Genomic DNA, 13,343 nt, shown 5'->3' with positions numbered 1-13,343 from the left:
TCTGCCATGCTCCTGGCATTGGTGAACATGCCACATAGTTTCGACTGGTCGCATATTGTCCTCGTATTGGGTGTTTCGAGATTGCAACTAGGACTTGCTACTATACTTACCTTGTGTTTTTGTGCTTTGGTTAACCTGCCACTAATGCCCCCAATACTACCCTCTGGAATATCTTCCGCGCTGGCTATCTCTACCTCTGGACCCTCCCCCCCATTGTCTAGTTGCCCCCAGCAGAGTCCCTCCTTGCATCAGGTGCCCCCAGCAGAGTCCCTCCTTGCATCAGGTGCCCCTGGCAGAGTCCCTCCTTGCATCAGGTGCCCCTGGCAGAGTCCCTCCTTGCATCAGGTGCCCCAGCAGAGTCCCTCCTTGCATCAGGTGCCCCAGCAGAGTCCCTCACATCAGTTTCCCCCAGCAGAGTTAGTCCTTACACCAGTGTCCCCATCCTCAGTCCTTACATCAGTGTCCCATACAGAGCCATAGTTATCCCCTGTACATAGTTACCCCCCTGTACATAGTTACCCCCCTGTACATAGTTAGCCTCCATGCATAGTTACCCCCTGTACATAGCAACCCCCCTGTGCATAGTTACCCCGCCCTGTGCATAGTTATCCCCCTGTGCATAGTGGCCAACAGAATGAGACAACCCGCTCCCCCGGCGGACCTATCGCCTCCACTAGTGACGCCACTACAGACCCATAAGCTCACCAAAGGACAAGTTTAGATCTTATATCATAGTTAGCTTGGCTAGATAGCAGAACATATCCCATTTGTTGATGCTCAGATGCCATTACTGTCATTCCACGTTAAGTATTTTTCTTATTTTTAGCATGCTGTCGATCGTAGATAATATTGCTTATTATTTACAATCATCTATTTTACTGTGTTATGAGATTTCGAGGATGTAATCAGATTCAGGTAGGAGATGTACCCACATACTTATCACAGCCAACACTTATGGGCCCCATTCAAGTCTACAGAGAAAAGATAGCGGAAAAGATTTTGGGCTGAGAATGTAAGCACCAATGAAGGCAGAAACAATCAGTGATAGGTAGGTATGCACCTAGGGAGTAGGGGTCTAGGTTGGATTGGGTTAGGGGGTGGAAGGACAACTTCATCTTTTTTCCGGTATCATCCATGGACAGCATATTCTTCCTGAACTGAAATGCTGGCTTTAGATCTGGTACCATCATGTAAATCATGTCTCTCATCTTGTGACTTACTATAAAGTTACAGTATTGTTGTTAGATCACTAAGGGAGAGAAGACTTACGGAATGCCCCGTACTGCCTGCAGCTGATGACATCATTCTAACCTAGGCAGAGTCATTTTACTGGAGCTTAAGACTGCTTTTCAATGATAAAATGCATAATTGTTTTAAACAATTGAACTGTTGCTGTATACTGTGACATTTCAGGAGTTTATTCATGTTTGTTTGAAAGTTCACTTTTACACTAAACTAGACCCGCTGTAAAGTTGCCAAAGGGTGACATGGCAAATTCCCCAGTTTCAGTAATGTCTGAGTTAGTCTGTTTTTACTTGGACTTATATGCCCCTAAGACCTGCTACACGCAAGAGGCCCTGTTGAATTATTTACATGCTATCTCCCTACCCAAGCTTTCTGTGTCTTAGAGGGCGCGTTTGGATTGCCCAATCACATTGGAAGAACTTAGGGAGGTAACCAGTTCATTTCCCACCTCCAAAGCCCCTGGGGATGATGGGCTACCCGTTGAAGTATACCAGCAGTATGTTGGGCTTTATTTTGCCAAAACTACTTAAGGTTTTCAATTAAGCTAAATCCCACAACCAGTTACCGCCATCTATGTCCAGAGCTAGTATTATTCTTCTCCTATAACCAGATAAACCTCTTTCCAAATCTAACTTGTATAGGCCCATATCTCTGCTTCAATCTGATGTCAAAATATTAGCTAAGGTGTTAGCTCAGAGGTTGAATAAGGTAATTTCCAGTATTATTAATGCAGACCAGGCAGGTTTCATGCCCAATAAATCTATAGCAGTCAACCTTATATTATTATTTATTAGCATGCAGACACCAGCGAATAATATGGGAGCTAGAGCCCCACTGTCTCTAGACAATAATAAAGCGTTCATGGAATGAAGCTACTTGTGGGTGGTATTGGAGAAATTCAGCTTTGGCGACACCTTCAAAGCATGGGTTTAGTTACTTTATCATCATCCTCAGGCTGCCATACGGGAGGGAGTTAGGATTTCTAAACTAAATTACTATCCCCTTGTGCTGGGCGCCAGAAGTAGCGCCCTCATAGTCTTGAACCTAAACATAGCAGCTTTGGAATTCTGGTGCTCAAAGCTATTGATCTATACATATCATGCTGCACCCATCTGCCAACACATGCCAACCCTACCTATTCACCTTGGCCTAAAAGCCGTTTAAGGATTTGTATAGGTGTTACTTTTATGGCATATGAAAAATAAAATAGACATAAAAGGTTCAGTTTGAAAACTTTTATGCAGGTGCTTCACTTATATTAAGTCACACATTTATACAACGGAAACAGCAATAAGATGCTCAGCAAGCATGAGGCCTGCAACACCACTGATTATCACAGAGCATGACTAATGATCAAACCTGGATTATTAGAACAATGATCACCTCTGACTATACCAGCATAAGCAATGCGATTTGTTTCACAGTTTAAAGCATGTACTAATTGTGCTGGGCATAACGATATCAAACAGTGAAGGGAAAAGGTATAATTAGAGCATCCTTGTAAAGGTTTATGCACTAAGCAGCTGAATTCATTAATTACAACAATGGATATGTCTTCAACTGGAAGTGAATGAAAAGTGTTGAGGAAAAACTGTCAGCACTTGATTCTAAGATAACAGCATGTTTCCAGAATGTTCTCATTATTACTGCATAATTTTACATCTTTACTTGTGTTGTCGGGTTCAAAACTTGGGTCAGTGTAAGCGGGATACTTACACTGTCACCTCGGAGCTTGAAAGGCTTGTTTCTGCTTGGTGGTGTAGGAGAACAGGGTTGGAAGAGGTCACAAGCAAAATGAGGCACATAGGGGGCAAAACACACTGCAACTTCTAGCTATGTCATTCATTTCTCAACTCACTTTATATGTATGTATTGTGGAAGATCAATGTCAAACAGTACAGCTCGCCAGAACATACAGCAATCCCACAAGCAAAAGGCTTTAGGGTTTTCTTATCCAGCTATTTTTTTTTTTTTTTTGAAGAATGAACAAAAGTTTTTCTCACAAGGGGTTTACATACAAAACAAAATGTTTAAAGCGACACTAAACTCTGGTTTAAAAAAGAAAATTCTATTCACGTATGTATTCTTAGAATGATAATAAAGCTTTGTTTTTTTCTTTTTAAATAAGAAACATGTTATACTTACCTGCTCTGTCCAAGCAAATGGCCACTGCCCAACCTATAATTGGCCTTTGCAGCAAGGAGCACATGGAAGGACGAAGTATGTCAAACAAAGAAAATTCCCAGCTCCATTTACTGACCAGCCTGCAAAATTATCCTGTCTAACAGTATGCATTAAAAATAGGGCTTTAATATACCCACATTTGCAAATACATGCGTAAGTGGCAGAGCCACTTTATGGCACCCCAATATTATCTGCAGTCCTAACTTAAAATTTCTAGAGCCTCCACAGTGGAAGCACATGCATTATAATGGACAGACAGGGAGCCCACCCCTCCTTAAAGGCACAGGGACACAGTGGACACCCACCTTTTAGCACAATGGCAGCAAAGGTGTCCAGTGCATCCCCTCACCAGTATTCCAAGAGCACAAACAAATGTCCACTGCCCCCACCTATAATTGGCCCTTGCAGCAAGGATCCCATGGAAGGGCAACACATGCCAAACAAAACCAAAGAAAATTCCCAGCTCAACTTATCAACCAGCCTGCAACCAACTGAATTATCCTGTCTAACAATATGTATTAAAAACAGGGATTTAGTATGCACACATTTGCACATACATGTGTAAGCTGCAGAGCCACTTCACAGCACTCCAGTATTATCTGCAGTCCTAACTCTACATTTTCAGAGCCTCCATAGTAGAAGCACATACTAACAATGGTTTTGCACAGAGCAGCTCAGATCCACCTCTCCTTGGGTACCCTTCTGGTGCTCCATGCCCCCCTCCCTCCTGCCCAGTGCCCCCATAGCAAGCAGACTCGCTCCTGAGCCACTGCTCTGTGTGTCCATTCACCTACAGAGCTCGGCTCAGCCCCACCCCTGCTCTCTCCTCATTGGCTCGCTGGTTGTGATTGACAGTAGCAGGAGCTAATGGCAACCACTGCTGTCTTAGCCAATGTGGACGGAGAGACCCGGGAGAGCCGAGGCTCTTGTGCACATCGATGGATCAAGCTGGGGGGCTGGGGGGGCTGGGGGCACTGCTGCACACAGAAGGTTTTTTTTTACCCTCGTGCATAGAATGCATGAAGGTAAAAAACCTTCTGCCTTTCAACCACTTTAACTCAGAAAAGTACCTTCTGTTGCTCTCTGCTTCCTCCAAATCTTCAAATCTTTCCAAATTTTGCTGCTGTGTTCCAACTTTCTGTTAGAGGGTGGTTATGGTCCCACTTAGGGCCGGCGCTACCACTAGGCAAACTAGGTAGGCACCTAGGGTGCACTACTGCCTAGGGGCACAGCCACTAGTTGTAATGGAGAGTCCTGGTTCTGAGGTGGTGGGAGAGGGGCAGCAACCAAAGGGGTCCTTGAGGTGAGGGCATCTATCTCCACGTGGTAAGTGGAAGGCTATCACGGGAAAGGCAAACAGTGAAGGCAGCTAGGCCTGAAAGCCCAGGAGGAAGAAGAGCTCCACTGCCTCTTTGACCCCTGAAAAGGCAAGCAACAGCGGGCGCAGCATCCACTGCATGGGAGCACCTTCCAGAGCCTGATATCCATTCTCCAACCTCCTCTCCGCTCCAATATCTACAGTGACAGCGGCTCGGAACCTCAGAGGACAGGCTGACTGGGGGCCTGAAGGACAAGGACAGACAGAAGGCGCAGACAGCCAGGGATCCGCTGGAAGGAGCAAAAAAACCCCAGATCAAGAAGAATGGACCCTGCCCGCTGCTGGCCTGCAGCTAAGACATTCACCAGGCTCTGTCCATCCATCCAGGAAATAGCTCAAGTGGTTTTAATGTGGCCGTATGGAGCTCTGTGACTGTGCTGTCAGGCGGTGGTTGTTCGGTTCTCTTACCAGTAGGGGCAGTGTGTCTGTGGTGTGCGGACAGTCAGGTGTATAGATGAAGTAGAATCTGTAGTTGGGTCCCCTATGGCTGTGTGCACTGGACAGGTATGGGGGTAATCTGTGTATAGAGGAGATAATTGCTGTGTTATCAAGAGGTTCCACCCCCTCCATCCTCCTGACCCCCCCCTCCCATAACACTAATAGAACATGTGCAGTCACTGTGCAGGAGGAGTGGGGGGGGTGCTGGGGAAGCATAAGGCTCAGCATGTCATCATCATAGCCTAACATCCAACCTTCATATTATTGTGTTTTAGATAGTGTGGAGAGCAGTCTGTCTGGTCTTTACATCCACTCACTTTCTATCCTGTGATCCCACCAGAGAGAGATTTCCTGTCTTGTGACCCCACTGGAGGAAGAATTTCCCCCACTTCCCGTTTCTGTGACACCAATGGAGGGAGTCTTCCCCTCACTTCCTGACCATGTGAAGCCACTGGAGGGAGACTTCCTGTTTCTGTGATACCACTGGAAGGAGACTCCCCTCTCAATTCCTGACCCTGGCACAGGAACAGCCATAAAAGTATTGTCAGAGGTTTAATCTCTTTCTTGCTGTACTATAAATGTGCTCTTGTCTGTGTCCCCATGTAATATGTTTTTCATCATCTCTGTGTGTCTGCAGTCTCTGACCATCTCCTGTACTATGTCTGCAGTCTCTGGCCATCTCCTGTACTATGTTTGCAGTCTTTGACCATCGCCTGTACTATGTCTGCAGTCTCTGACCTTCTCCTGTAGTATGTCTGCAGTCTCTGACCATCTTCTGTACTATGTTTGCAGTCTCTGACCATCTCCTGTACTATGTCTGCAGTCTCTGACCATCTCCTGTAGTATGTCTGCAGTCTCTGATCATCTCCTGTACTATGTCTGCAGTCTCTGACCATCTCCTGTAGTATGTCTGCAGTCTCTGACCATCTCCTGTAGTATGTCTGCAGTCTCTGACCATCTCCTGTATCATGTCTGCAGTCTCTGATCATCTCCTGTATCATGTCTGCAGTCTCTGACCATCTCCTGTATCATGTCTGCAGTCTCTGATCATCTCCTGTATTATGTCTGCAGTCTCTGACCATCTCCTGTACTATGTCTGCAGTCTCTGACCATCTCCTGTAGTATGTCTGCAGTCTCTGACCATCTTCTATACTATGTCTGCAGTCTAAGACCATCTCCTGTAGTATGCCTGCCACGTTAGTGACCTTAACAGCAATGGTCCATAGTGCACTGTGTCTTGGTAGGGTACCAGGTAGTCCAACTGGGAGCACCTCAAAAAGGAAGGCCTGGCACTCCCCGCAACAGGCCCAGGATGTGAGAGCCAATTGTCATAGCTCTGCACTCAGGACATGCAGAGACCAAGGTTTTTGTGATCCTAGTGTGGCACACCGCTAGACCCCTTCTGAGCATGACACAACGTCCAGTGTCCAGAGAAACATTACAGATATCAGGTGATGTAAAGCAGGGCCATGTCACCCAAGCTACAGGCTGTTATATTATTTTCTATTATTTAAAAAAAAAATTTTTTTTTTTGTTGCCTAGGATGCAAAATAGACTAGCACTGGCCCTGGTTCCACTATCTGTAGGACCATAGCCACCCTCTGTTGTTCACTACTGAGATGAACTAGGAACTATGGACTATGAGGTCTGTAGTGTGCATAGAGTAGTGCACATGAATGCAATCAACATGCGCTGCTTTCTGCAAACAATGGAAATGATAAGATAAGAAGAGGAGAGGATCAGGAGCTTACAGAGAGTGTTACAAGGAGGGAGACAGTGAGAAACAATTTCATAAAAAATAGATTACAGGGCCATTAAATAAAAAATGTGTATAGATTTTTTTTTTTTTTTTTTAAGAAGGATATTGTCCCAGATAGCAAGCAATTGTGCTGAAAATTTTAAAATGAATTGCTAAGCTATTGCTAGACTTGCCAGGCTTCACATGTTTGTTGTACCATTGCAGTAAGCCCACATTGCATTACTCCAGATCAACTTTCAATGCAAACATTCTGCAAGTCTGCTGCAAGTTCGGGTTCAGTTATGTTGTGCAATAGTCATCCCACCACAGGGGTCACTGTGGGTGAATTGTCATGTTGTAGACTTGCAGAGCTCTTGCTGTAGAATCACCTCTTTGTTTTTTGCTCTTGCTAGAGACGCCACACAAATTTGCTACAAATTGGAAAAGTGTCAACTAGACCTTCAAGTGATCTGCAAGTGTACAACTTGCTAGTGAAAACGTGAAACAAGTTAATAGACTTACAATTCAACACTGCCACAACTTTGTGGCAAGTTATCCTTGCTACCTGGGGTTTAGTGTCACTTAAGACGCTGACCAACAGTTCCCATGCTGGAACTTACACAATCCCAGAGTTTTGCCAAGGACACACAGGCAGTCCCAGTATGACTCTCCCTTCAGGGGACCAAACCTTCATTTATATATTCCACTTGTTTCTCTATCAGATGAAAACCTGGTCTGGAGAGGTGGGCAGGGAATCTACTCTTTTCCTAAACAGATTCTAATAAAGCAAAACTCCAGTTCCCAGTTACCTCTGGAGTCTTTTATATAATGAAGCACCACCATCAGGCAGCAGCATACACCCCATCTTAGCCTACTCTCTGGGTCATCTGAGGCGGTTTGTCGTGTTGTACATATAGCTTGCTTCCTCTTATCTCTCAGATATTATTATAAAGACATCGATAGACTTCAGATAAGGACGTCAATTAGTACATTGTGACTACATGATTTCAAAGCATATCCAAAATAATTAGTTGGGGTTGCTGAGGCTGTGCTCCTAACCCCGTGGAGTTTTCTGCATACATCTTTATGAAATATGTATGTGTAATATGTATCTGCATTGTGATTTACAATTTGCATTACAATTGAAGTTAGATACAAAAGAATGTTGATTAAAATTCATAGCAGAAATGTCAATCAGTATTATTCCTTGTGTACAATGCAAGCATGGTTTACAGGTTAGTTCCTTCACTGTAGGTGGATCTCTGGCAACCCAGCAGCATCAGTAACATCTGGAAAGACACAGTAACCGATGTCCATGCTTCCAACGTGAGCTCTGAGGCCCTGCTTACTTACTTACAACAAGCCAACATGGAATACAAGTAAGGAATTTTAAAAGCTTATGTGTAGCAATTTTACTTCCTCCCATCTAGCCCATTAATATAGTCATTACAACAGTCTACATGGATATGCATACAGTCAAGGCCAAATGTAATTTTTCCATAGTAATTTGGTTTTCCTCTGCTTTTAATATATCTTTCAAAGCATTTCTACATATTAAAAAATGAACTGTATGTAGATATTAAAAAAATATTTGATTCAGTTATGCATTTATTAAAATGGCTAAGGCCTTGTGCACACTGGACTTTTTTATTGTGGCTGTTAGGGCTGCCTGGTGGGTTTTTTTTTTCTGCCTCTGCCTCTGAATACACTGTTCACATGGTGAGAATGAAAACCTGTATCGCTGTTGCCATCCTTAAATGAAAATCTTTAGCTATAGCCCACAGTGCGGTAATACTTTTCTTCTTTTTTATCGATGTATTGGTTTACAACAAGCCAAGTCAGGATCCAGATGCTGGCAGCAAAGGTTGTTATAAAACACTCACCTTTATTGTAGTTTGTTTTCTACATACAGTACTTGTTGGAGGAAAGGCCACAGGGATGACGTCCTCATCTTGCTGCTACTCCTTTATTATCCAACCACAGGCTGGTGTGGGCCCTTCAACAGCCTGTATGGCTACGCTGCAGTGTAGTCTGCAGAGAGGTCCAGGTACAGGCTGTGCAAATTGGCAAGGTTCCTAAAGCACATGACTATATTAACTAAACTACAAATTCTTTGAAGGGTAAAACAATTCATATATTCAGTATGTATTTCAACTGACTATTTAGCTGTTTGCCAGTGTGGAAGCAGCACTGATGTGGTGATGTCAGTGCTGCTTTCTGCATCTCTTTCTGAGAGATGGGTGCCTATGCCATTCCAGTACTTTTTTTCATATTTCAAAATTGTCTTCAGTTTTAGAAAAAGTAAACCAACAACTATTAAGACAACTGAAAAATATATATGTGTATATATGCATATATACCTGAGCTAATGGGTTTAGTGCATCAACAAACTTTATAAATTAGTGACTATGTAACAAGTTGTGAAAACCAAATATCTAATATATGTTAAATATAAACGTGTGGATGCTGCTCCTTCAAAGGTATATATATATATATATATATATATATATATATACACACACACACACAATGATTCAAATGTCCTAAATCATGATTCAAAAAATCAAAACTCAGAAACAAAGATTAAAAACAAAAAAATCCATCAGTATTATCAGAATAGTGATATTCTCAATTGGGTATTAAAGTGCTGTAGTGCCAAGTGCTGTAAACAAAATCGGTGTAATCCGTACTCCCATCCTGTGTGCCCACTCACTCACCAGCTGCTATGGACTCCCATAACAGAAGTCATATATGCTTTGCAAGTCAACTGAAATGCTGGGATTAGTAGTCCTCTAACCAGGCTTCTTCTTTATAGACCCAGATTCTCCTCATATACGGTATAATGGCAAAGAAAGAGGAAGTATATAGCGTAATTCGGTTAATTCAAAAATATTTTATAAGACACAGTGTTCCACTCACATTGTACTGGGTAAAACAAGCTTAAAACCAGCATAGACCAGATACCGGAAGTCCACCGCCACTTGTGTGTCATCTGACGCCACCACTCGTGGTCACTGACACGTTTCGTCCCTCCCACAGGACATTATCAAAGGCTTTGGTTGGAGGACTACCAATCCCAGCATTTCAGTTGTCTTGCAATGCGCATATAACTTCTGTTATGGGAGTCCATAGCAGCTGGCAAGTGAACAGGCACACAGGAGGGGAGCACGGATTGCACCGATTTTGTTTACAGCACTTGGCACTACACTAATACCTGATTGAAAATATCACCATTACTGATGGATTTTTTTTGTTTTTAATTTTTGTTTCTGAGTTTTGATTTTTTTCAATCGTGATTTTGGACATTTGAATCATTGTGTATATACAGTATATGAGTTTAATGTGATGTATATTGGTATTAGTATTCACAGGGAGAGCGCCCTTTTTTTACATATAAACTATTAAAACAAGGCATGAAGTGTAAAAATCACAGGCTCTGTATGTTAAGTACATGCACATGCTAACAGCTCTGAGTGTCTTGAACCATTTTAAGAAAAATGTAAAAAGCAAGAAACATGGCAAAATAAAAAAAAAAAGTTGGGGAAACAGAGAATAAAAAATTCTAATGATGGTAAAGTTTTAAATATAAGGCCTCACGCCCACAGAAGTTTATTAGCTCCTGTGTCATCATGCATAAAATCCCAGGGAGTGTTAGGTGCCACATACAGCCACCAGTACAAGCGAATGGTTGTATTCACGTAACCACTGGTTGCTTCTGCATCAGAGTGTACCCACACATGCGCGTACATCATAGTTTCTCAACGCAAAAGTGGCTAATAAATGTCTGTGTGCAGGAGGACTAAAAGATAAAATGTTTATTATTCTGACTTCAATTGTTGTAATAGTGACGCATCTCTTCTTGAGACCCCTATGCCTGGCCTGAATGTAGCAGAGACAATCAATGCAGACAGCATTCATCATATAGCTGAACTCACCAAATACTTGGCATCTGCAAATATCATTATTGCCTTGCAAAACTGCAGTAGTCATATTGAAATGTTTAGTGCCCTTTAACGGAAAAAATAATAAATGCAATATATTTGCATAAAAAAGGAGCCTTGATCAGTGGACTGTGGGTGGAAAGTCAAGCTCCTACAGACACAACCTTCAGCTTTCTGCCTGTACCACTGAATGGGCTTTCTGTTAGAAAGCTGGAGGACTTGTGAATGGACTTTGGGTGTAACATGTAACATTTTCCAAAGGTGAACTTATCCTTTAAATCCTTTAAGGTGGTCAAAATGAAAGTCTTTTTTCCCAGATTTAACATGTGCCTTGTAGGAACAGTACATGAGCTCACAAATAAGAAAGAGAAAATTACATCACACGAAGGGGAGGAATTGGAGAAATTGCACGTAATTAAAATAATGACCACAAGATGGCACCATAACCAAAAACAATTAACCAGAGAAAGAATTATATATACAGTACAAAGATGTAACTGCATTCCCTATATAACTGTGGGAGGTAGCGCAGTTATGTTAAATCTGTTTTTACTATTTATGTAAAATCTTACAATTTTACAAATAAACATTTAACACAGGACTGCACCTACAATACAGGATTCACAGATCACTAGGGGTTTCTAAGAGAGAGAAAGCAGAGCAGAAGATGTTTGCTTTCAGACTATCTAAATTAATCTTTATACACAGCTATATGAAAAAGCAAACATGGAGGGCGAGGGTGGGAGGGGGATAAGTCACTGCTCTGAGACATTCACTTGAGTGGGTGTGCATATCAGCACCAGCTACTGAGCTTGGTAAACAGGCTTTTTTTTTTTTTTAATAAAGCACATACTAATAGCTTAGAAAATATATGAAAATGAGCCTGGAGCTGCACTTGCTGGCATAAAATGAGAATGCTAAATATTCATACGCTACCAGAATATATGTTTTTTTTCCATTTATATTTAAGCCTTGACCATAATAACTAAAGAAATATATAAAATTCATTACTCCACTTAGTCCCCTCATGCACATGGCCTCCTGATCCCAAATTGATCTGTGAAGAATAAGTAAACTTTATACTTTCTATACCAATTTCTTTGTGTTAAAGCAGTATTAACCTCAGAAACACAAATGTATTATATTGCAGCTTACCAATCCTTAGATGTGGTGGCTGCATTAGTTTTGCTATTTTAGGCTTTTTTTTTCTTCACCTGTTGATCTGACCAGTAGGTCTGTTATTTTTCAACATCTTTTAAGAGTCTGGGGCTGAGTCAAACCATTTAACCAAGACACGGGTCTTTACAATGGTCAGCTTTTTTTTTATTTATGTAAAACCCTTATCCCAAAAAAAGGAAAAAATGGCTGCTGTAACTGTTTACAAAGTGGAGTTTCGGCTTTAATGTGTTAGTCAAGTCCATCCAATCCTGCTAGTGTATCTAACACTACCCTCTCCCCAAATTGGCAATGCTGCTGTCTATGGGTGTCTCTTGCTCCTCCATCTATAGTGAAGACACCCTAAGAAATGTTATTGGATGGATCATCATGGTGAAAATAATGGAAACAAGCATTCAAAAAACCAAAAGCTGTCAACTTTTGCAGTAGGGTGTGCACCCCAAAGCTCAAACACACATGTAGCCTCAGCTGCACTGGATAGTGAATGAATTGGAAGTGCTCTGTGCTGAACAGCTTCCTGTTCATTCACAATTGGAAGCATAGTAAACAGTTTACTATGCTTCAGTTATGAATGAACACAGTGAGTGATTGGGATCAATCACTCACTGTGTTCATTCAGAAAAGGAAGGGGCCTGTAAATGACATATTTACTGACCCGTTCCTCTGCTCTGAATCCTGAAACATCCCCATTTGTGTCTGCAATAGCAGCCGGCAGGGGAGAAGGGAAGCCAGCAGTTCTGTGGGGGTGGGGGGGCTTGGTGGGACCCCTGGCAGCCCGGGATGATTAGTGTGTACCCAGACACACTCTGTTCACAGGCCTACGCTGTCAACACGTTTAAGGACTGGTAAGCTGCAATACATAACAATTTTGTTTTGGGCTTTATTACCACCTTAAGTTTATTTAGATGCCTTTTGAGTATTTAATCTGCCTCTGGATGCGTATATTTTATTTTTTTATCTTTATTGCTGCTAAACTAAATGCAGATAAACGCACCTGTGCATTATAGTATTTAAATCATTACATGCTTAAAATGCTTTTAGAAATGTCTTATAAACTCATATAAACGCATATCATTGCATGCCCTAAGGGGAATACAGAGAATTCCTAATATAAATGCATCATTATAAATGTATCTCCAGCACAAGTGCTGAGCAGATTGAAGGGGAGATAAGCACTGCCTGGCCACATAGGGCCGTAGACAGGCATCTGAGGACTTTATTTGTCAGCTTTTATTAGGAGTGC

The 13,343-nt window shown here is 42.2% G+C and overlaps 1 protein-coding gene across 1 annotated transcript in view; it reads left to right on the top strand.

Moving 5' to 3' along the window:
- The window catches only part of CPA6 (carboxypeptidase A6), a 233,276-nt gene that overhangs the window by 145,176 nt on the left and 74,757 nt on the right, over positions 1 to 13,343 (top strand). Inside the window, exon 3 of the mRNA XM_073631774.1 lies at positions 8,238 to 8,362. Within this exon, the coding sequence (XP_073487875.1) occupies positions 8,238 to 8,362 (125 nt within the window). The remainder of the gene's footprint in view (positions 1 to 8,237; positions 8,363 to 13,343) is intronic.

This window comes from Aquarana catesbeiana, linkage group LG05, assembly GCF_042186555.1.
Source record: "Aquarana catesbeiana isolate 2022-GZ linkage group LG05, ASM4218655v1, whole genome shotgun sequence".
Lineage (NCBI taxonomy): Eukaryota > Metazoa > Chordata > Amphibia > Anura > Ranidae > Aquarana > Aquarana catesbeiana.
This window is presented reverse-complemented; position numbering and strand designations above follow the sequence as displayed.